At 47.6% G+C, this 23,200-nt stretch overlaps 7 protein-coding genes across 7 annotated transcripts; 4 read left to right on the top strand and 3 right to left on the bottom strand.

The window, feature by feature from the left end:
- Window positions 1-263: 263 nt before the first annotated feature.
- On the bottom strand, window positions 264-4,041 carry F4812DRAFT_408448 (glycosyltransferase family 39 protein). Its single transcript, XM_047932368.1, has 4 exons — window positions 3,187-4,041; window positions 2,817-3,106; window positions 986-2,736; window positions 264-823 (listed from the first exon to the last, which is right to left on the bottom strand). The coding sequence occupies exons 1-4, from the start codon at window positions 3,420-3,422 to the stop codon at window positions 317-319; spliced, it is 2,784 nt and encodes a 927-aa protein (XP_047794645.1). The 5' UTR covers window positions 3,423-4,041; the 3' UTR covers window positions 264-316.
- Window positions 4,042-4,769: 728 nt separating this feature from the next.
- F4812DRAFT_454144 (Pre-mRNA splicing factor PRP21 like protein-domain-containing protein) lies at window positions 4,770-6,450 on the top strand (the record flags this gene model as incomplete). Its single annotated transcript, XM_047936586.1, has 2 exons — window positions 4,770-4,860; window positions 4,928-6,450. 2 exons carry the CDS (start codon window positions 4,770-4,772, stop codon window positions 6,448-6,450), a joined length of 1,614 nt encoding a protein of 537 aa, XP_047794644.1.
- Window positions 6,451-7,241: 791 nt separating this feature from the next.
- F4812DRAFT_9015 (UBX-domain-containing protein) lies at window positions 7,242-9,339 on the bottom strand. Its single transcript, XM_047939526.1, has one exon. It carries the CDS (start codon window positions 8,961-8,963, stop codon window positions 7,374-7,376), a length of 1,590 nt encoding a protein of 529 aa, XP_047794643.1. The 5' UTR covers window positions 8,964-9,339; the 3' UTR covers window positions 7,242-7,373.
- Window positions 9,340-10,829: 1,490 nt separating this feature from the next.
- F4812DRAFT_454142 (uncharacterized protein) lies at window positions 10,830-13,226 on the top strand (the record flags this gene model as incomplete). The annotated part of the gene is made up of 5 exons (XM_047936585.1): window positions 10,830-11,388; window positions 11,445-11,542; window positions 11,596-11,778; window positions 11,833-12,139; window positions 12,190-13,226. The coding sequence occupies 5 exons, from the start codon at window positions 10,830-10,832 to the stop codon at window positions 13,224-13,226; spliced, it is 2,184 nt and encodes a 727-aa protein (XP_047794642.1).
- A 1,529-nt stretch (window positions 13,227-14,755) lies between these two features.
- F4812DRAFT_454141 (like-Sm domain-containing protein) lies at window positions 14,756-15,391 on the bottom strand (the record flags this gene model as incomplete). The annotated part of the gene is made up of 3 exons (XM_047936584.1): window positions 14,756-14,886; window positions 14,981-15,052; window positions 15,172-15,391. 3 exons carry the CDS (start codon window positions 15,389-15,391, stop codon window positions 14,756-14,758), a joined length of 423 nt encoding a protein of 140 aa, XP_047794641.1.
- A 2,835-nt stretch (window positions 15,392-18,226) lies between these two features.
- Window positions 18,227-20,373, top strand: F4812DRAFT_8927 (uncharacterized protein). The gene is made up of 3 exons (XM_047939521.1): window positions 18,227-18,462; window positions 18,756-18,860; window positions 18,926-20,373. The coding sequence occupies exons 1-3, from the start codon at window positions 18,348-18,350 to the stop codon at window positions 20,290-20,292; spliced, it is 1,587 nt and encodes a 528-aa protein (XP_047794640.1). The 5' UTR covers window positions 18,227-18,347; the 3' UTR covers window positions 20,293-20,373.
- Window positions 20,374-21,244: 871 nt separating this feature from the next.
- On the top strand, window positions 21,245-22,575 carry F4812DRAFT_448960 (mitochondrial carrier protein RIM2; the record flags this gene model as incomplete). Its single annotated transcript, XM_047935918.1, has 3 exons — window positions 21,245-21,396; window positions 21,526-22,270; window positions 22,363-22,575. 3 exons carry the CDS (start codon window positions 21,245-21,247, stop codon window positions 22,573-22,575), a joined length of 1,110 nt encoding a protein of 369 aa, XP_047794639.1.
- Window positions 22,576-23,200: the final 625 nt, after the last annotated feature.

Genomic DNA, 23,200 nt, shown 5'->3' with positions numbered 1-23,200 from the left:
ACATATCAAAATCTTCAGATTAAAGGAAATAAGCTAGGATCGGCAAGTATAACTGACATGGTTCTAAGTTGCCTTCGCAGGACAATCACTCCAATATCCCTCCTAGTCTTTTTTTGCACCGCATTCCCCAAAGTTTCCCCTCCGCCATCTTCATTAGTATGGTGATATACATGAGTTTGGCAAACGACATCGCTCGCTCTGCTAGACTCTTCTACTTTTGGATGAACCAACATCAGTGGAGATTTTCTGCGTTATGACTTCGTAAAAAAAAAAAAAAAAGACGCAAGGTCAAATTAGGAACGACGAACCGAGGCGTTTAGTTGGTTGCCTCGTTGCCCTCGCTAGCCGGCCTAGGAACAGACTTCTCAGCTTCCTTTTCACCGTCCTTGCTTGAAGATGCTTCCTGAGGAATAGGGTCGTCTTTCACTAAGTTCTTAGTCTCCTGGTTAGCACCCTCAACGTCGGGATGAGGTGGTGCAACGCCTGCAGCGGCCAGCTCGTCTACTGGCACTTCGACTTCGTTTCCATTGGCGTCTATCACGCGCGTTCTCGTTTCGTACTTGGTTTTGAATTCGACTTTGCCTTCGAGAGCCTTGACTTGCTCTTCGTTGAGGAGGTTGCCATCTTGGTCTCGATATTCGACTCGCTCCTCGCGACTAAGCACTTTTTGACCCTGGGGTTCGAACTTGGGCGCACCTGAGATACCTGCATTTGCGGCGTCTTGCTTGTTATCAGCTGCGGGTTTTGGTGCCTGATTTTTGTTGTCAACAACGGGTTGAGAGGTTTGGGCGACTGGAACTGAAAGGCTTGTGTATGCTTCGTACTATACAAGAGATCTGAATTAGTCTACCGCTTAATTGACAACTTGTAAATCCTCATATATGCAATTTTATATCCGTAACCAATATCCAAATAGGAATGGGAACACGAATGTTCAACTTCAAACTCGTTCTCTTGACGGCATGCCATGGGGAGGGATACTTACGCTCTCTAAGAAAGTGTTGCAGTCCCAATCCCAAGTGTTGAACAACTTGACACGATTGCACTCAGCCTTAGTCCAGGCATTTCCATATGCGAGGGGTGAATATAGAGCAAATACGATCGCAGCAACGGCTAAGAGGGCCACCACGCTGGCCTTGTTGATAATAGCGTTCCCTCTGACTGCCGCGAACCGAGCTGTAGCGAAGTCGACAAATTGACAAAATGCTAGGACGGCGAAGACCAACGCAGGGAAGTAGTGGTGTAAGAAAAGTTGACGTCCCATCAAGAAGAAGGGGAAGTAGTGGAAAGCCCATCCGAGTACCCAGGTTCCGATCTCGTAATCGAATCGCTTGAAGGTGAGATTCTCGTAGTCGTTGCAGCTGCGTTGCCATCGAAGGATCGCAATACCCTTGAAGAGCACGTAAACAACAACGGCAAGAGTAGAGGTGTACCATACGATGGGGTTGCCCATGAGGTAGATCTGGCGGTGGTGTTTACCCCAGAAGTTGATACCACGACGGAGGATCGGCCAAGATTCGGGACGAGAATCCCAGGCGTGAGACTCAACCAAACCCGCGTTAGTCTTCCACATAACCTTCTGTAACTCCCAGAATTTGCCGAGGAACCCAGGGTTAGCGTAGTTGACTTTCTCAGCATCGCTCGCTAATTGCGGGTGGGCATTCGACTCGATATACCATAAGCTGTTAGGAAGAGTACCACCTTTCGCACAAGTAACTTCTTGCTGCTCAGAAGCCCAATCCGGTAACTTCACCTTGTGAGAGAAGAGAACGCAACCAGTCATAACGTGGACGAGTCTGAACTTGGTTTGGATGGTTCGGAGACGTTCCTTGGCGAGGGGTCCGAGAGACTGCTTCTTGGCAATTTCAACACGGAACAGATCATTGGCATCACCGGGAAATCCTTCATATCCATATGCAGATACTTCATTCTGCCAATCAGCTTCGGTAACTGGTGGACGAACATCGTGAGAGTGAAGACGACGATGGGTAGCCAGGTGATATAGTCGGATAACGTCTCCATTCTTGACGTAGTTCTCGGTGATATTCCTCATAGTGTCCCAAGCGCCGGTGCCGTTGATGGGCTCGCCGTTGATATCAAGTGGCTGAGTCTGGTTTTCGATCAGAAACAAGTTGTTATCGTCCTTGTGGGGATACAGGGTGATCTGCTGTTGCTGACTGCCGGTGGGGTACATAAGGGGGTGAGAATGAAGGTATCCTCCCTGAGTGTTGACATGGCGGATGGTAACACGGCTGCCAAATGCAATGTCGACTGGCACATCTTGCATGCCCTTGTTGTTCAAGGTAGCCTGAAATTCGGAGCTCATGAAACCATCTCCATCGCCAGGGTTCGAAAGGCAGATAAAGTGGATAACGAAGATACCCATGTAGATGGTAATGGGGACAATGATCAAGCAGAAAGCACGGGCCAGGAAGTGCTTCGCAAAGATGCGAAGAGTAACAGTCTTGGTGTCGCCAAGCAGCACCCACAATTGTATAAGAGTCAAGGTTCCAACCCAGGCAATTGTGAAAAGGCCGACCCATTTGATGCTGACGGTGATTCCCATCCCCACGCCGGTCATTAAAAGCCAGAACCACCACCCCGCATCGAATGCCTTCGAAGGACCCAATTCATGTTGGTTGGTGAAGGAAGTGAAGGCAAGCGCAGTAAATGCGGTAGCACCGACTAGCGGAGAGTCGAGGAGAATCAGACGAGCTTGGGTGAGGAGACCATTCTCTGTGATATAGGTGAGCGCGAGGTTCGATATGAAGAACTTAGTAGAGGAGAGAGGGGGGAGGGGGAGAGAGAGAGCTTACCAAAAATGAGAAAAGCGGCACCCATGGCGGCCGTAGCCGTACGACAACCAGCAGCCTTCAGAGTCAAAAATATAGTCGGGATCAACGCAATACCGCAAATGGCAGGGTATAATCGCATAGCCACGTAGGGAACACCAGCTTCTATATACTCCTTGCCGATCTCCTTGAAGTCGAAGTCGCCCTTGAAACCGGCAAGCCATCCAAAAAGTGTGATAAGTAGCTTCGCCAACGGCGGGTGCACGTCCATGAAGAATTTACCCTTGATATACTTTGTCGCGAATCCACCAAAGCTATATAGAGTAAGTGGTATTAGAATCGGCAACTTCCATAGCTATGCTATAGTAGGGGACAACTCGGTAGAAAAACTTACTGTACTTCGTCGAAGACGACACTAGAGGGTTGGTAGATGCGGAATAGTCGCACAATAGCACCAACAATAGTCAGGATTATCATGACCTGGTAGTCGGAGAAAGGAAGTAGAAAGACATCATTGTCCTGGACACCCTCCGAAGTATAGTCATCGTGCTTAACATGTTCCTTAGGGTTCGGAGGTGTATAAGGACCGCCTTTGGTAGCGGGTGGCTTGGCCGAACTTGACCTCGCCATGTTGAGTCGGGATAGACGAGATAATAGCTGCAGCTATATAAACTTGGACGAGGTTGAATTGGGAAATTGGGACGAGGCTAGGAAGAAAAGAGGTACTCGTGGCCTCTCGTGGCCTGAACTTTTCTGGAACCGCTCACGGCCGAAATTGAATTGCTTTGGCCGTGTAACAAAAAGGCCTTTTTTTGCGTTACGCGGCCAAAAAAAAAAAAAGGAAAAAAAAAAGACACGGAAGAAGTGAATTCAGGTTTTATTAACGAAAGTCAAGAAGTAGAACCGATCATTATAAGACTATAGGATAATGGAAATCCCATTCAAAAGAGGAGGGACGATTAAGAATATTGAGAGACTTCCCCCCCTTTAAAATCACAAGTAATCGAAAATGCGCAAATGCGGCGAAACAGATTATGAGAAGGGCTCTGAAGGTGATTTTTAAAGGGGTGTGGTGCTGTGGTGGTGTTGTGGTGGTGCCGTGGTGTTGAATGCGGAATACGACCTTCAGATTTATTTTTGAGCTTCGAGTTTAGTTGCACACTGCACACTGCACCCAAAACCAGCAATCTTCAAAATTCATTTGCATGGTTCATCCACGTAATGGTCTTGATGCTACAGTGGCCTCAACCAGATTGGCAGATTGGCTCCAGGGGTCCCAAAAAAAGAATTCAGCTGCCTTTACCACCTACGGACGCTAATTAATTCGCTACAAGCCTTGTGAAAGCCGCGCTAACGGATGCACCTAAAGGTCTGGAACGAATGGAAATTCGACATGCCCCGCAATTCCGTAATTGACGAACACGAATACATTATCTAAATGGAGACGTATTCCAGGTACGTGAATTGAGATGAATCTCATAGGTACAAGATCTAAGTTAGACAAGTAATACAAATTTACTGGAGAAAACATACAAAATGTACAAGGATTTATTTATTTTTTTGTTCATGGAAAAATATAAGGAGACAAAAAGAAAAAAAATCCAAAAAAAAGAAAGAAATATTAGCATCCTCCCGGGTTGACTATCGAATTCGTTCTGTTCTGTTATCGAAAAGTCCAAAAAGTTAGGTCCTAACGGTACAAAAGTTCCAATGCGATTTGAAACCCCAGGTTAAGTACCTACAATTTGGCTATTTGATTGGCTTATCCTGCGGGCCATGTATTAGTCCGAATACGGTACAGCGTACAATACTTAGGTACCTAAGTAGACATGGGTAAAACTGACCTTTGTGATATTTTGTTAGAGCTTCTTCACTACGACATCATCGCGCAATCAGCCAATCCTCAATTACTGCAGCCTCCACCATCGCGTTTAAATCTGCATACTTCGAGGAAGGCTCTCCGAAATTGCCATCAATATGGCTGCCGATACTAATGGCGATGCAGCAGCGGTTTTAGATGATATTAAACCACCTCAGGGTGTCGTCTTACCACCCAAAGAATTTAGAAGTAAGTCTAATCATCATCCCTCTATTTTAAAAGTCGCGTTGAGCTGACCTATCTTACCTGTCCATAGCTATCCTCGAGAAGACAGCCGGATTTGTCGCCCGAAATGGTATCGCATTCGAAGATCGCGTCCGAGAAAAAGAGAAGAACAATCCTAAATTCAGTTTTCTTAGCAGCACCGACCCATACAACCCTTATTATCTATGGAGATTAAGTGAGATCAAAGAAGGTCGCGGTACTGCTGTAGCTGCAGGCAGGACAGGTGAAGCTGCTGCTGTTGTCGAAAAGAAACCTGCTGGTCCTCCCAAGCCTCCGGATTTCCAATTCTCCGCGCGTATGCCCAACATCAGCACCCAGGATCTCGAAGTTGTGAAACTGACTGCGCTGTTTGTTGCAAAGAATGGCAGGCAGTTTATGACCACTCTCTCCCAAAGAGAGGCTGGTAATTACCAGTTTGACTTTCTGAGACCGAACCACAGTCTTCACAATTTTTTCCAGCACCTTATCGATCAGTACTCGATGCTCCTACGAGCTGGCGGCATCGATGGCGAAGGAGGAAAGGTTCAGCAAGAGAGGATTGCTGAACTTCAACACAATATCGACGATAAATATCACATCCTAACCCGCGCCCGACAAAGGGCTGAATGGCTGAAACACCAAGAGGACGAGAAGCAGAAGAAGGAAGAGGAAGAAGAGAAGGAACGACTATCCTACGCTCAGATCGACTGGCACGACTTTGTCGTTGTCGAAACCGTTGTCTTTACCGAAGCCGACGACCAAGCGAATCTACCCCCACCGACTTCTCTCTCTGAACTGCAATATGCTTCTCTTGAACAGAAGGCTAGGATTTCAGTCAGTGCTAACTTGCGTATCGAGGAAGCGATGCCTACAGACGATGATAATGCCTACGGCGGATATGCGCAACCACCAAATTATAACCTTCCTCATCACCCCGCCCAACAGGCGCAACATCTACCGGGAGCTCAACCACCAGCTCCTCAAGGCGCGTATCAGATGGCACCACCGCCACGTCCAGGTGGTACTCAAGAGGACGAGGAAACACAGCGGATTCGGGAAAGAGAAGAGGCTCGCTTGCGTATGCAGCATGCCCAGGCTGAGGCAAAGGGTGGCGCGGCTCCGATGAAGATCAAGGAGAATTATGTTCCCCGTGCTGCTGCGAGAGCGGCTAACCGACAAGGCACCCAGATGGCTTTGTGTCCGAACTGCCATCAGCAAATACCGATGAACGAGTTAGAGGCGCATATGAGGATCGAGTTACTAGATCCTCAATGGAAAGAGCAGAAGGCCAAAGCCGAATCACGATATGCGACTACGAACCTGTCACATTCCGACGTTGCCAACAACTTGAAGCGATTCGCAAGTCAGCGAGGAGATTTGTTTGATGGCGTCACCGGACAACCAATTTCGGAAGAAGAGATGGCGAGAAGAAAGCGAGCAGCACTGAATAGCTTCGACGGCAACCCCGAGGGTAGAAGCCAGGCCCATATGAACCACATGCAGAGCGTAAATGTCGACGAACAGATTGCACGCATTCATCAGAGGTTTGCTAAAGATAATCAACAAGGTCATTAAGGCCTAGCCTGGTGATCGGTGCGTTTTTCAACAGCTGGCCATGTGCTGCTGATAGAGGAAGCGAGTCGTGCCTGGAGAATCCCGAGGGCAGTAATTGGCAGATAGACGAGATGTGTTCGCCACTACTGCTAATATTTATTCCCGTCTGTGAACAAAACTCAAGAAGTTCCTTCACGACCACGCCGCATATTCGTGGGAGAGAGAGAGAAGTCAGGGAGGGAAACGGGAAACAGGACCCAACCACTGGAAGGCTAAAACAGGTAAACAATACCCAAAAAATTTAATAGTCGGTCTATATTCAAAATTGCTCATACTCTTTAATACAGCGCTGTGCTCCTTGAAACGTGTTTTGCTCTCGAACTCTCCGTCGAATTTTCCCCCGTCTCTATCATAAGTTGGGGTTACATATACGAAGAGGCCCCCCTTGTAAAACTAACTCGTGAAAACAGCTTTTGCTACAGCAGTAGCATGCTATATAAGGGGACGTTAACTGGGTAAAAAAAACAAGGTGACTTGACTGACTGTAAAACTCGTATTCGGAAACGTCTTATTAGACGAGGCTTGGTGTTATACGCGTTAACTGCGTACTTTTTACTCTTTGTATAACTATACCTACCTAACCTAAGGTACCTAAGGTATTCTGGGTGCTCATCGGACGACGAGGCGTTTGTGGGATCAAAGTAAAGTGGTTTTGGGACAAAAGCACAGCTCACCCACTCAGGTGGTTTTATCACGATACATTACATTACATTAATACTAAGTCACGTTCCGATGCAATCCAGTTCCACACTGCCTTTGTGAATAGTGGTTATTTCAATGACAGCAGTACCAGGTACGTACTGGCATAGTAGCTGTTCTATTCTGCTAAAGTTATTATTGAGACGAGTTGAGTCTGCCCAACTCTATTTAATTTAATTATTATTCTACACGGCACCTAGACCATCATCGTCACCATCGTCATCCGACTCTTCGTTATCGGGGATGATGCTCTCGACGATCAAGTTACCCGACCTGCCAATGGTATCGGCCAGGGTGGACGCGGCGTCCGGCTCGTAGACGACGCGCGGCATGGGCGACGCGATGCGGAACTTGTAGTCGTGCTCGTAGCCCTCCGGCTGCTCCACGTCGTTGTCGTCGTCGATCTGGGCCTCTCCCCCCTGGAGCAGGTCGTAGCACTCGACAAAGGCGTACAATTCCTCCACCGTCGTCGTGCCCGCGAACCGTCGCACGATGCGCCCGCCCGCCTCGTCGGGCATCTTGAGGGCGAGGCGCACAACGTTCTCGGCGGAGGCCTCGGGTTCCGGAGCCAGGGTCCCCGCGCGCCAGCGTCGCCACTGCAGGCGCTGGGCGGCGCGGCGCTCCGCGGCCTTGGCGCGTTCGCGGGCTTGCCTCTCGGCCTCGGCGGCAGCGGCTTCGGCCTCCCTGCGCTGGCGGGCGCGTTCGCGATCCCGGGCTAGGGAGCGCTCGTACGCCGAGTCCTGCTCGGTGCGCAGGTTGCGGGCGACTTCGTTAGCGGTGCGCTCGGCGCGGGCGCCGGCGAGGTCGGGCGCGTACTTGTTGATCGCGGTCTGGATCTCGGCGAGGTAAGTGGCGGGGGGCAAGGGACCGCCTAGACGCTTGACGATGCTCATGCGGGTGCTGCCCTCCTTGGGGGTCAGACACACCAGGCACGAGAAGGGGAACTTGGTACAGTTGTACTCGGCGGCGACTTGGTACGCCTCGGAGTCGAGGACGTTGCCGCCCCACAGGATGATGTTATTGCTCGGGTCGTTGACAAAGTTGACGACGTCCGGCGAGAGTAGGGTCTCGCGCGTGAAGGACTCCGTGTCGTCGTGTTCGGGTGACATGAGCACTATCAGGAGGAACTTAAGCTCTTTTTTAGCTAGATCTAGGGCTTGCGCGAAACCGCCCTCGAAGAAAGGCAGGCTGTCATTTCCGTACTCCTCCTCGAATTCCCGCTTGAACCGAGCGGCTGTATCGCGCGGCATCAGCATGCGCCGGCCCATAGTGCCCTTCCACCCGCTCGTCATGCTCGTAGTTATCATGCGGGGCCGTATAGATGGGGGAAGGAATGCGAGTATGTACATGAAGGTGCGGACGAGCGTCGAGACGGCTTTATATCCAAGGTTGAATGGGGCGAATAGGATGGTTAGGACAAAGGGTAGGCGAGTAGTCGTCTGAGGTTGCGGTACGATCCTCGGAGCAGGATCTGGTCTGATCCGTGGTAGCGAATGTCCGAAAGGCCGCGCAGATGCTGAGAAGCTTTCTTGCAAGTTCTCGTGTCTCGCTGCTTGTCGGGGAATATCGTTCTGAGTAGCCATAGCTTCGGCTACGGGATCGGGACCTTCTCCATCAAAGAACTTCGCTATTGCTATTTGCACATTCCATTGCGACCTCTGTAATAATGGTACCGCATCCTTGATATCTTGTGCGGTAACCTGTGTATATTGTTCGAGGGCGGACTGCTGCTCCGGAGAGAGCTGGCCTATATCGAAATCGCTGTTGCCTGCCATCGTCTCGAAGTGTACGACTAAGCGTAGGATAAGTCTGGGTAATTCAATATTATGACCCCATGCGTCGTATGAATTAAATATTCCTTGAAAGCCGAGACTGTCTTATACATAGGATTTGGTGGGTTGAGATGGGTTGGTGGGCTCTGATAGACCTCAAGGTCTCAAGGTCTCAAGGATCAATTTTAACAATATTACGTAGCTTCTTCTTCCTTTTCTTCTTGCTACTGGGTTGCGATATATAACTGTAATATACCACTACCTGCGGTCGTGCATCATATCATCAGTTTGACTTTGACGACTATTAAAGATTCTGTGCTTTTGTTTTTTTAGGACTTGTTGCTGGATAAGGTAGGTAGGTAAACTTTGAATATGCAAGTTGGCCAAAGGTGACGACAAATAGGCGATCGGAGATTATTTTATGGAAGTTACCTAATAATTCTGTACATACGACGTGTATGTACTATGTAACTGCGGGCGGTTGTATGTACTTAGGTACCTATGTATTTCGACTCGAGATAAGGTACCTAGGTACCCAAGGGTATACCGTAAATTTCTCTATCTTCATGCACGTACCTAATTGTACATAGCACAATTATACTACAGTCTCTAATACCTAAGCTCCAAGGCTACGGACTTGTAACGGACATCGGGGGGGCCAATTAGTTCGTCTTCTTGTCTCTTAGTAATTTGCCCGCCCCGTCATCCCACTACCTCAAACCTGGAACTTCACTGCAACTTCTAACCGAACCTGCTTTAAACACGCCCGCATCGTATCTTTTTGTCCTTATCGTCAGCCTCACGCTACCCTACCAGACCTTCCAATTGATTATCCAGATTTCTGGTTACTACCCTTTCGGCCTTGCTGCGCGTTGCTATTTTACTTTATGGGCGGAAGCTCGCCCATTCTTGCCAGGAAAATGGGAGCGCTTTGAGGTGTCTAGTATGTACACAACTTTATTCTTCCTTCTTCAATTTTATCTCTTCTACTCTTCTACTCTTCGTCTCTTCGTCTCTTCTCTTCTATTGATCTTTCATTCATTCTTTCTGTCTCTCCTTCCCAAATACTGACAGTTCCTTGACCTCTAGGGGTTGTATCGACAGGGGCAGCTTTATCCTTTCCTCCTCCTGACTAACCGGACCTGGCTTAACAATAGGATTACCCCATGCCGAAAATACGAGAACACGCAAGTTCTACCCGATACCAATGGCAAATACGCGCTTCGGAACTGCCGATAGAGGAAGGCAAATGGCCTCCCCGAGGCCCAAAACGCGTGGTACGTCTTCAGTTTGCAGGAGTTGTTGGGCGCGTTATGGGCGTTCCTGCTGATCAGTCCATTTTGATATCATTTCATTATTTCATTTCTAACTTTGTTGATTGGCACTCGCTTAGACAGTAAGGACACGCTCTGTCGAAACGTTTTGATATATGGTCATTGCCGCTATGAAGACCAGGGATGCAATTTCAACCACAATAAGGACTCCTCTAATGCAATGGACAAGTAAGTAGTGTCGCTCTTCACCTGCTTTATACACCAAGTTCCATTTGTTTTTCAGGCCTGGCTGGCTCCCGCTTTGATTCCACCTAAGATTCCTACGGCGAGGCAAGAACAGATCTATATAAAACCAAGACTTCATTCAAACTAGGGCTCGTAGAAACTTTAGCCAAAATAAAATAACCATTCGATAATCGAGGCAACCGACATGGTAAAGGTTGGAAGTATCTGACCACTATTCGATATTTCCCTCTCTGTTCTAGAGTTTAAGCCTTTCTTGGCTGTCTTGATTGCTATTGGACATAATCAAAGAGGAAGACGCCTTTGGACTAGACGTTTGATCAAATACTTCCCTATACGATACATAGAAAACATGGCGGGAAATGGATGGAAAAGTCATGGGCGGATTGCTTCAGAACCTGCGGGCAACAAATCCCGATCAGGACACAAGTTGGGTGAAATTATTTTATCCCCTACGAAATTAGCATCGTATTGGGCTCGACGATACTTTAGAGACTCTGGACCCCCTACGAGAGAACCTGAGCCCCCTACGAGAAATCCCTTGATTCCTAACCAACCAAGCTTCTTACCTCGTCCAGGGACCCGAATTACCGTCGCTCCTAGTTTCTCTGCTCAGCATTCAGAGTCAGATACGAGTCCTACTCATAGAAGTTCCTCGGCTCCTCCGCGTTGGCCCTCACCTTGGAACGATATTCCAATAGGATCCAGTGCCGTGATTAAACCGGGATCTACAGCCAGCCTTGATGATTATAGTGCTTCATATTGCGTTGTTCGTACTAACTCATTATATAGCGGTTCCAAGAAATCACTCAACGTCGAGTCACCATCATTTACACCTACTCAGCTTGGAGGCAAGAAATCTAACTTCTCCACGAATGCGACGCCTTTTACGCCCAGGGGTGCCTCTACATGTGAGGATACCTATTTTCTGATGCCCATATTATGTATATACTTACATATCCAGCAGCTACAAGCTCGACGTTACAACAAGATGCAGGGGCCTCGTTGTATAAATCAGCGCCGTTTCCGGATTTTGCCCCTCAGAATTATGATCTAAACACTGCGGTAAGTCCAAGGAAGATAGATAGCCTCCGTATTAAAAAGCTGATAGGGTTCAGACTGCAACCAACGGTTCTGCGGATGGCGGTCCACTTGGCTACGATCCTTTTACTATGCCTAGTGTTAGCCAGGCACTCCCTTCAGCACAGTATAATCCATACGCCGATGATCACAACGCCTTGGCTGGAGCAGGTGCACCGTATTTCGCCGCACAAAATTCTTATACTACCCCTTCTCAACCCGTAAGACCCCGATCCTGATATATCCATGCAGATCTACTATCTAACCTATTATAGCTTCAATATCATCTCTATTACCCTATTACTACAGGGAGAGAGAATATGCAGCCTTACCAGCGGCAGGTGCATGACTTATTTCTTCCAGAGTCTCTGAGAGAGGACCTTCAGAAAAGATCCGAGGCTACTAGACAAGTGCTCCCGAGTCAACCTGGAGTACAGCTACCGAATCTCCAACATTACCATTCTCTAGTCCCTCTAGATACCAAACTTCGGAGCACAACCAGTACTTTTGGTCTCCCAAGCTGGGTGTTTAAAGCAACCTCTCGCAAGAACGGGAATACATTCTGCTTAAGACGTATCGAAGGTATGTGTCTCAACTTCATTTATGCGGTAATCCAACTAAGTAAACTCCAGGATTTCGCCTCACCAATGAGGAAGCTATTAAAGCCGTGAACTCATGGAAGAAGATTATACATCCTAATATAGTCACTACGTTTGAAGCGTTCACTACAAGGGACTTTAATGATAGTTCCCTTGTATTTGTTCACAGTTATCACCCGCTCTCAAAGACTCTGGCGGAGCATCACTTTGCCACAAACCGCTTCGGACGACCACCAGCACCTGTACCGGAGAGAACATTGTGGACTTATCTTGTTCAGTTAGCCAGCGCTCTCAAGGCCATCCACAAGGCTAAACTTGCAGCGCGGTGTATCGATATCAACAAGGTAATTTTAACGGAGAAAAATCGCGTCAGGCTTGGCGCCTGCTCGATTCTAGACGTTTTACACTTTGAAGCGCCTCGTCGGATTGAGGAGTTACAGCAGGAGGACTTTTACAGCCTAGGCCGCCTTATCCTGAGCATTGCGACAAATACACCACCACGAAATCTAACTGACCCACGCCCAGCCCTTGAACAGCTAGGTAGGGTGTATTCCCCAGAATTAAAAGAGAGAATATCTTGGCTGCTTAGCACTCCACAAAATGTAGCTACGAAAACTGCGGAGCATCTAGTATATGATATCGCTCAGCATATGGATGATATCCTGGTGGCATCATTCAATACCCAGGACGAAGTCACCGCTCACCTGGGCAGAGAACTCGAGAATGGCCGATTGGTACGATTAATGGCGAAGCTAGGTTCTATCAACGAACGGCCCGAATTCGATAATGACCCGAACTGGGCGGAGACGTCGGAACGCTATACTTTGAAGCTCTTCCGAGATTACGTCTTCCACCAGGTTGACGCCCAGGGTAACCCGGTTGTAGATCTAGGCCACATCATCAGCTGCTTGAATAAGCTAGACGCCGGTATTGATGAAAGGATTTATCTCACCAGTCGAGACCACCAATCAACATTTGTAGTCTCATACAAAGAGCTGAAGAAGCAAGTCCAGAGTGCATTCAGCGATCTACTCAAAGGGGCTAATAAGGCACAGGCCAATCGCTACTAGAAGGAGCGCAATGGCCACTATTCAAGATCGGAAAACTGATCTTTTATTGAAGTTGGGGGAGGAGGAACAACGTATAGCCCGGTTAAGTTGACGAACTAAACGAGTACCGGAAAACGAGAAAGGATATTGGAGGAGCTTAGGGAACAGCACCATATTCTGAATTTGAAAGGGTCAGGGATGCCTATAAGGAGCTCCGCGGTGAGCATGTTGAACAATACACGATAAGATAGGATATTCAAAGCGAAACTTGTCCGGAATTCATCAGCACTTGCAAACGACACATAGAAGGACCAAGGAGCCGAAACCCCTGCACTCGAATTCAGAATGAAATTATTAGCATAAATTCACCAGAAGATCTAGGCATTCTTCCACGCGCAGACAGAGGGTCACGACTTCGAATCCATTTCCAGCCATCGACTTGGAGTCAATCCGAATCGGGAAATCCACGTGCTATATTGGACTATATTTGCGTTAATCAGTTGAATACCGCCGATACATAGCAAGAGATGCACCACATAGCGCTCCTCTTTCAGGTATTAGCCTCGCGATTTGGTTTGTTGCCCATTTCCCCGCGGTCGTAAGACGGGGTTCAGCTAGGCTAGCTACGAAGGAAAAGGACACACAACATTTGCGATTTGTTATTTCCAGAGAAAAAAAAAAGAAAAAAAAAGGGAAAAGAAAGATTTTCGGATCAGTATGTGGGTTTGAAGTGGAGGATCACGTGTGGATGAAGCCTCTACGATCAGAAAAACATAACTATCTCCCCCAGGTATAAAGTAGTAGAACAAAAACAAAGTCTCTTATCATTCAGAAATTACCTAGATGTTGTCGATAGGGGCGAGTGGTTGTGGTGCTGTGTTGTGTTGTGACATGATCGATGTGACGTGATGCTTAGATGCGCAAATTAGTTTGATGTGTAGGTATATATCCATTCGATGTTACAGCCATAAAATTCTATTAGATGACACGGTAAGGGCGCTTGTATATCACCCGTGTGTGTACGTAGGTACGTAATTAAATACAATCAGACTGTTCACCTAATACTCCTATCACGACGGCGTTTTGCGACCTTCTTAGTATCACAGGGGTATCATATGTGTTCTTAACCCGAGGTCAACAGGAACTAGGTAAAAGGAAGGGAAAATCCGCTTAACAAGCACTACGTCAAACCTAGTTTCTCAAAGGTTTAATTAAACCCACGTTATGGATTCGTTCATACAGAGAGAGCCAAGGGAAATGAGATTTCCTCTCCACACTAGGTAACAAAAGGTACACCCTAGCAGGTAGAATAGCCCATGGCCCCCCTTGCGTGCCAACATCTCATCACCTCCAAGCATATCGGCACGCCCGTTCACTGCTTCATATTCTTCTTATTGAGGCGTTATATTCGCGTTGACTTTTAAGGTTTGACTTATGTCATTCACAATACTGAACATTCCAGGTATCTCTCTACACCGATACGCCCAGAAGACATCCCGAGATCCCACACCCGTGCTCGTCATTGATTCGAGACGACCATCCCCAGGGTCCTAATCCTCCGATTGTTGCCCGAAGGGATTCTCAATCTCTTCGCTTCCGTCTACCGGGCTGATCACCACCAGTAGAGTACCCCGAGCGACCACTAGGCCCAGCGACCGAGTTGCCTCTTTGCCTTCATCATCTGCATAAGACGTACGTATATCAGTTTCTACCCTCACGTGACACATGAAAAAAAGCAGGTTTATGAGGGGATATCAGGCCGCTGAGGGACTTACCTCGCATGACCTCTTGTACGTCGTCGAGAACCAAATTCATCAGCGCGTCGTAACCCTTGAGCGTGCCGGTAACTAAGTATAGCGATAAGAGGTTAGCTCACATTTGGGGTGTCTACGTGTAGTGTAGTATAGTGTAGGACGTGGTAGCTTAGAGTGGGAGGGCGGATATATAATAAGACCTATGAACAGACCTTCTCGACCGCCGTTGAACTTAACGGTGATTCGCTTGTCTACGTATTTGCTCAGGTCGAGGATGTTCTCTTTCTTTGGACGTTCCCGCTCTTGTGGTGCACTGCCGCTAGCGCCCGAGTCAGCTCCGTGTCCACCTCGGCCACCGCCTCGTCCGCCCCGCGCTCCGCGGGGATGTCCGCCACCTCCTCGGCCACCGCGGAAGTGACCACGGTCGGCCATTATGTAATATAGATGTGGGTGTGGGTGTGGGTGTGGGTTCGGTTTAAGCTGGTAGAAGTGTAGTAGTATTCCTTAAGGATTGCCCAGCAAAGCTGGAGTGCGGAGAAGGAGGAGGAGGAGCTTTCGGATCGGCCGAAAAAGATGCGGTGAAGAGGAAGATAGGGAGACAAGGAGGGCAGGGAGTCCGGGTACTCGCGGAGACTAGTTTCGGAAGCTTGACGGATGCAGCGATAGAGGGGGGGTTCGCTGAGGTCTGGACCGTTCGGTAACGAATCGGTGTTGTAGGTTTCTATGAACACCGTTGCAATGGAAAGCGGCAAAGGAGGTGTTGAGATTGGATGAGGTTATCGCCGGGTGATGCGAACCTTGTAATAATTCGGACCGGGTTTCTGCGCCTTTAGTTCAGGGTTATTTTTTTTTTCTGTCAGCTAATAGGTGCATCGGAATACGCAGCCACAAATCCGAATCACTCGTTTATGTTAATGCGTATAAGACGCCAAGTGGCGGGTGTTATGTCTGTTTTCTGCAGTTGGTAGGTTTGCAGGTTTGTAGGTTACTTGTCGTCGATCATGAAATTGAAGTATGGAGAACTCGATTGCTTTTTTTATGATAGGTACCTAGGTACGTACTAACGAAATATACTTCGTAATCTCTGTGGCTTTAGACTGGACAACAAGTAAATTAGTGGAACCTCTCTATAAGGCTATTCTCTAATTGACTCAAGGCTGTGAAGGTGATGCCCCTCCAAGAAAAAAAGGATGGAGGGGTAAAAAAAAGGTTAGTTTCGAGATGCTAGGTTAGCAGCTTTGATATGTAAAAAATTAGGTCGTTCTGGAACGCTTCCGTCTCTGAAATGCCGTGTTCCAGGGGTTTGGCGGGGTGCTGAACTTCTGCTGAGTGGCTTGTGTCTGCTTTGTTTGGGGCTTTTGGATTTTTAAGGACGAAAAAACTAGCGGCTTGCATACATAAGAGGTGTGTATTAATACAGTTTATGAGTAACGTCCTGCAAACGTATAGGTACCTACCTGGTAGGGATATAAGCTCGGAAGCACCTCTATCTCCTCTTAGCGGTTCTCAGGGGTGTAAGCTGCAGAGTATATCACATCCCTTTCGCGCTTTCGAAGCTGCAATACACCTACCACCTAGGTACATAGTACATCATTCCATACAGGGGGAGTATTAGGTAGCTGAACGTGGATGCGGGTAACACGGCAAAGGTAAGGAGGAACAAGCCGGGAAGGAAAGTGAAGCGCAAGAAGTATGGGAGGTAATTGGGAGATAATGGCTTTAACAATACCTGTTTGCTACATAGTATCTTTCTTCATTCTTAAGCTGCATGTAAGGTCCATGCCTCTTGTGTTGGTGTAGAAAACCCGGAGCGGAACCTAAACCGTGCTCGTGCTCTTCAAAAGTTCAAATTTTTTATTCAGTCTAATGATGCACCTCAGATCCATCGATACGTGTGGGTTTCAGCGCCAAACCGACGTAGTCCGTCGATCTTTTCCTTCTTTTGGGAGGCAAGAAGAAATCGTACAGTCGGGAAGTCTTCAAAGAGCGGAATACTAGCGTTTGGCGATTCTCCCCTGTCTAAGGTTAGAACCAACGAACTGCGAAGGATTCCGAGGCGAGTCCCGAGAGGCAAGGAAGAGCGAGCGACAAAAGGGAACGGAATATGGTGAGCTCTTCGGTCACCACCCCGTAAAGCTCATGTAAAGCTGTAAACAGCCGAGATGTATCCTAGGTAAGCATACAAGAACAGCGTTGATATTAATTTAAGGCAATGTATAAATAAATAAATTTGTGTCATGTTAGGTAAGGTATCTTAAAAACATCTAAGGTGTATGCACGCAGCAGAGCAGATGGAAGTGCTATGTATATGTAGGTACATTGCATGATATATCCTAGAAGTGGCTTGTGCTTCTACCACTCAAAACTCTTTATCGAGTCTTATTACCTAAACCAGCGGGCTTAGCTACGTGCTCAAACAAGTCAAGTACCTAAGCTAACCTAAGGTACTATGTATACCTAACCCACTTCGCTATTCTGCTATTCTTCGCACTTACACTGGACTTGGGCACATCCTAGCTGCCGTTCGTAAATTCAGTGGGCAGATTTCGTTTTCACCACCAACATGTATCTTGTGGACCTCTTCCAAGGTTTATCTAGTTACATCAATTGTACTAGGTATTAAAGATTAACACCATGGTCTAAAAGCCATTTCATGAGCCCCGCGTCTTTAGAATCCCACCCCGGTTTCCGAATTTCCCTGACCCCAGCCCATTTTCACGGTAGTTTACTCCGTATTTTTTTTTTCTGTATGTGTGGAGAGCTGAGTATCACCATCCTTCCTTTTGCTTACTTCATTGTACACACAACTTCGATTCCTCCTTATACTACATCCATACTTCAATACATTGGATGTTTTACCAACTCCCTCCCCTCCCCCCTTTTTTTCTTTTCTCTCTTATTTCTCCGTGTCATTTGTTCGTCACATTGTTCAACCCCAATCTCCCCCTTTCTTAAAGCAACTTATTTGCTACGTCCGAATCCGATGGGTTCGCTTCTATGACAACCGCCGAGCCCAGAAAAACTAAAAAGCTCGGCAGACCTGACTTTACAATCTCCGCGCCGTTCCGGGGGTTCACAACTTTCGGCCCATCTGCGGTTGGAAGAATTAATTTGTAAAGAGAGAGAAAAAAAAAAAAAGGCGTGATCCCGCTGTTTGCTATCCTTATAATACATCACCTTCTCGATTCCTCGGACAGAAATAGCAACATCAAGCGAACCCCGCCAATTCTACATTATACTCACACATGTCAATCTATATTTCCTAAAGACGAAATTAATTAGACGGATCAATCGGGGACTCTAAAGCTGCAGACTAATTTGTACATCAAAAAATACTACCAAACCTTAAGACACATTTGTAAATTTTTCAACTTTGAGGCGTACTGGCATGGCGCCCAATCCAGACTCTGATCAACATAAACGAAAAAGAGACATATCTGATGACAATGGAAGTCAAGCGCCTCACGCTGATCGCATACCACAACCTCCTCCACCACAGTCAGGTAAGTCTTATTCACCCAACCCAATATACACTTACACATATCCACATCTCCTTAGGTAACGCCCAATTGAGGATGCAATGATATGGTCGCGCCTTGTTTCGTATCATTACTATGTTATACTACGTTTTACTATGAAATACTTTTATTTCATTCGTGTATTATATATCTTTATATTCAACTATTTTGCTATTTCTTCGCGAGATGAATCCAATTGACCACGTCTTGGTCACGGCTAGGAGTGTATTCGTTCCGCGCAAAAAGATACTAACCGATCAATATTAAAGGCACGATAGCCCCTATCAACTATCTGTCCAAGGCCCATTCGGTTAAACTTAAGCTCATACAGGGCGATAGCGACACCTTCTCCGATGTTCTCACCCTAGTCAACGAGTATGAGGGTGAGCTGCTTCCGCCTTCCCACTACTCTTCCTTGCCTATTACAAGGACTGACGCGATGACTCAGGAGTGTTGAATAGACACGAAAGCCTTGCTTCTAATTTAGGAGCGAAATTGACGGGTAGTCGCCTGCTCAAGGCGATGGAGGGCGCCTTTGAGGGTTCAATAACGACGACTCCGCCGCAGACGATATTTAGCCCTGATCCTGTCACGTGGCTCGATATTGTCGAATTTGCCAAGGCAAAACCCGGGGAGTTTGTATTAACACCTTCTCCTAATGGCGGACGTTGCTGCCAGTTCCCCCTGAAAGGTATCCAGGTCGAAATTGGGGAAGACGACTGGAGATTAATAGTATCTGGCGCCTTGGACAGGTTCAGACTTGTCCCTCCACAGCCGTTGGAAGAAGATGAGACAGCGGAATTAGCAACTCTCGAGATCGTCGAACAGCGTCTGCAGGTTTTAATCAAGAAGGCCGATGAAGTGGCGCGTAGGGCCCGCCAACTCAACTACCATTTGAGCGGACGAAAAGCCTCAATACATGCGCGACGTGCGTCGCAGTCGGCTTCCGGCTCCACCTTCCAAGCCGTAAACCAGTCGATGGGCTCTGGTGCTAATCCTGGTTATGATTTACATGCCGATCTTCTCCAGCAGTTCCTTGCCCCCTCGCAACCTTCTAGTCACCGGATCTCTTCCGTTGGTTCTATACCACCAACGCCTAATCCAATGGCTGCTACTACAACATCGACGCCAAGAACCTCTATTCAGCAACAACAGCAAGCTCTTATAGGTAGCAACCGGCCTTCTCCCAGCTATCCCACCGAACCAGCCATGAGGGATGCCGAAGAAGAGAACCGCGCCTTGGTAACGGCCAAGATCGAGAGACTAGCACGCGGGGACATTATACATCCACCATGTGACAGATGCCGGAGGCTCAAGACACAATGTATAAAACATTTGACCGCTTGCCAGGGATGCACAAAGAAACACGCAAGATGTGTATGGAAATACCTAACAGAAGAAGAGGTAGCTTGGCTCAAAGGGGAAGCCGGTGGAGATGGAGACGATGACGGAGATGAACCGAGGGATCCCAGCAGAGCTATATTCGGACCCCAATCACATGTCGAATTCGGCGAACGGCGTCGGGAATCGGAACACGGCGAAGAACCTAGCACAAGTAGATCTGGTTCAAGGATAGCTATCGGCAGACCTGCCGACGATGTCTGGAGAAAGGGGCCGGAGACGCAAATAAGTAGGCATGAGACCATGGAGGTAGATGTAAGAGATGCGCGCCAGGGACAAGAGTACCAAAGGAAAGAAGCGGGTAGCGGGATGTTTAGGGAGCCGAAGTCAATGCTTAGCCATATGGCTTCTGTTGCCTCCGCGGCGGCAGATGCTGCTGTTATATCACGGGGGAGTCATCCACATTCGGAATAAGTGCTACGAAAACAAGGAAGCAACTATTTTAGCTGTATATAAACCGTATATCGGTTAATTATCCTGTTCATTCAGATTTCTGTTTAGGTGTTGGCACCCTGCATATACCCGGATAGCGTATGGCCGAGATTTAAGGAGGCGAGCATTATAACTTGATCTTTTTTATATTAGCTTATTTTCCGTACCATTATTTGACATAGGTAAATAGAGGTACCTAAGGTAAATATTAAATTTAAAATTCGAGATATACCTTATACATTGTATTATCCAATACTAGTTATTCGATTTTGACGTTGAAGTGAGATTCGAAAGTGGTGCTAGATTACCTGGAGTAAGACACCAAGTCTCAAACCTCAACAAGTCTTGAGAACTAAGTGTCTTATAACATGAATGTACCTCCTAAGGTATCTGACCCCGCTGGTCACCTCCGGGGCGACCTATACCTGCTTACATAGTACAATCCCCCCCTCCAAACTTCCCGAAAACCAGGCTCGCGGGTGTTTGAGGTACAGTTGACTGGGGCCCACTTAATTAACAATCGAGAAGCGCGCTACATAATTTAGGGCTGCTCTAATTAGACGCGACGGGATAAGAGATTGTGGCGTCGGTACCCATTAAAAAAAAAAATAGAAAAAAAAAGTCAAATCCAATGCGAATCTTTGACGTCGCTAACAGCGAAACTTCAAATTTTCCAAATTCAAACATTAAATCCACTCACTTGTTAACAACACTTATTAAACTAAAACTCCACCACTCCATACAAAATTACTGTTCTGTAGAACTACAGCTGTAAAACTACAGCTGTAAATATTTGAATGGAGTGTCGGTAGTAAATACTTATAATATAGTTGCCTCTCCAATTGCATCTATATTAACCGCACAGAACTCATTTATAGCCGTTATCGCCATATAACGGGTTATGGCTCAACCGCCGCCCCATGCAACTTACACAATGAACAGCTCCGAAAAGCGTCGCGATGGCGCATTCCCAATACCACAGCAGTCGCCGCTACCGCAATCGCGCGAGCTTGGTCTTGTAATTCCTGAGCCCACAACAACATCGTCGCCGTTCTCTAGATCTTGGCCACACTTAGTCGCCGGAGGGTACGTCATCATGATTCTCTTCCTCGTCTATAGAGCTTCTTAAAGTTGGAAAAGGCCCTCTAGAAGAAATGCATTTTTTATATATATATAAAAAAAAAAGGCTTTCGCTAAGGTTCTTTATTCTTGCAGTATCGGAGGCATGACGGCGTCTGTATTAACAGCACCTCTCGATGTCCTCAAAACCCGACTTCAGTCCGATTTTTATCAGGCCCAGCTCCGAGCGGCGCGAGAAGCGACAGGCAAAACCCGTCTTGGCCCATTGCAGTCAGCCAAATATCACCTACAGGAAACCGTGCAGATCCTGCGTGACGTGCATAAGACAGAAGGGTGGCGCGCACTTTTCAAGGGTCTGGGACCGAATCTGGTCGGCGTCGTGCCGGCGCGAAGCATCAACTTCTACGTATATCCCACGAGCAAGAGAGCGTATTCCCAATGGCTAAACACATCCCCGGAAAATCCGGTCGTGCATCTCGCCAGTGCGGTAACGGCAGGGATCGCCACAGGGACTGCGACAAATCCCATATGGCTGATCAAGACTCGACTGCAGCTCGACAAGAATAATGCCGAGCGCAAGGGCGACGTAAGCGCACGTCGGTACCGCAACAGCTGGGACTGTATCCGGCAGGTGGCGCGGGATGAGGGTTTACGGGGCTTCTTCAAAGGTCTGAGCGCAAGTTATCTTGGCATCACCGAGAGCACTCTACAGTGGATGATGTACGAAGAAATCAAGCGCAAATTAAGACTCAGAGAAAAGCGCATCGTGGAAAGTGGGAAAGAGAAGACTTGGTGGGATCACACGGTCGACTGGACCGGAAACTTTATGGGCGCCGGTGCGGCCAAGGGCATAGCGTCCATACTGACATATCCTCACGAGGTAAGTTTTTATAGCGACTAGGTGGCGACGCCTATGAACTATAATTGGTATTATTGCTATGCATAAAAATGCGTGGCTAACATGAGAGCTAGGTCGCGCGGACTCGACTTAGACAAGCGCCGATGTCAGATGGCAGACCTAAGTATACGGGGCTTGTACAATGCTTCAAACTTGTCTGGAAGGAAGAAGGCATCGTCGGACTATATGGTGGTCTGACGCCTCATCTCATGCGCACCATCCCCTCGGCCGCAATTATGTTCGGCATGTACGAGGTTATCATCAAGTTCCTCGGTGCAAAGAGTTAAAGGACAAGACTCTAACGCTAGACGCATATTGATGCACTCTTCTTAGATGACTTAAGTTCTACGAGGATCGACGGATATGATGGTTTGACATCCACGACGATTTTGTAATAATATTCACTTGGTATTTGCAACGAGAAGGAAAGGTAATGCTGGGACGATTGATAACACCTCAAGCTCGGACAGGATACCCCCAAGGACCGCAGGCATCAGATGAAATCATTCTAAGTAACTATCTCGCCCAGATCTCCCCGCCCACGCCCGTGTATCGGACATGGTGCAGATGCTGACCCACCACTACACTACCACTACTGTATATCAAAGGAAACTACCATAGAAAAAAAGAAAAAGGTTGGGTCACGATAGAAATTACGAAAGCAGGAGCATGGTAGGATTCTCGTTACATAGCCTGCTAGGTATACCCAAGCAAAGCCGGACTGGCGGGGTACCTATGATCTATACGTGTACGGAATGGTATATAGCATGATCGGCGTTTTTTTAGGAGGGTAAAAAAAAAAAGGGGGGGGGGGGGGGGGGGGCCGGAGGATGAATGGAAGAGAATGGGCCAGAATAAGGGGGAAAGTAAGGAGTTTAGAAAAAAAAGAAACAAGGGCGGCTGATACGGGGC

This window comes from Daldinia caldariorum (assembly GCF_022478825.1).
Source record: "Daldinia caldariorum strain CBS 122874 unplaced genomic scaffold F4812scaffold_1, whole genome shotgun sequence".
In the NCBI taxonomy this organism is placed as follows: domain Eukaryota; kingdom Fungi; phylum Ascomycota; class Sordariomycetes; order Xylariales; family Hypoxylaceae; genus Daldinia; species Daldinia caldariorum.
The sequence above is the reverse complement of the archived record's forward strand: the minus strand, read 5'-3'. Positions and strand labels throughout refer to the sequence as shown.

Bases quoted from the DNA above. Each gene is read 5' to 3' on its own strand.
- F4812DRAFT_408448 (XM_047932368.1), bottom strand. From the start codon at position 3,422: ATGGCGAGGTCAAGTTCGGCCAAGCCACCCGCTACCAAAGGCGGTCCT. The intron at 3,107-3,186 runs GTAAGTTTTTCT...TACTCTATATAG, and splicing joins GTCGTCTTCGACGAAGTACA to CTTTGGTGGATTCGCGACAA. The intron at 824-985 runs GTAAGTATCCCT...TCTCTTGTATAG, and splicing joins GCAACACTTTCTTAGAGAGC to TACGAAGCATACACAAGCCT.
- F4812DRAFT_9015 (XM_047939526.1), bottom strand. From the start codon at position 8,963: ATGGCAGGCAACAGCGATTTCGATATAGGCCAGCTCTCTCCGGAGCAG.
- F4812DRAFT_8927 (XM_047939521.1), top strand. From the start codon at position 18,348: ATGGCGCCCAATCCAGACTCTGATCAACATAAACGAAAAAGAGACATA. The intron at 18,463-18,755 runs GTAAGTCTTATT...AAGGCACGATAG, and splicing joins ACCTCCTCCACCACAGTCAG to CCCCTATCAACTATCTGTCC. The intron at 18,861-18,925 runs GTGAGCTGCTTC...GCGATGACTCAG, and splicing joins CCTAGTCAACGAGTATGAGG to GAGTGTTGAATAGACACGAA.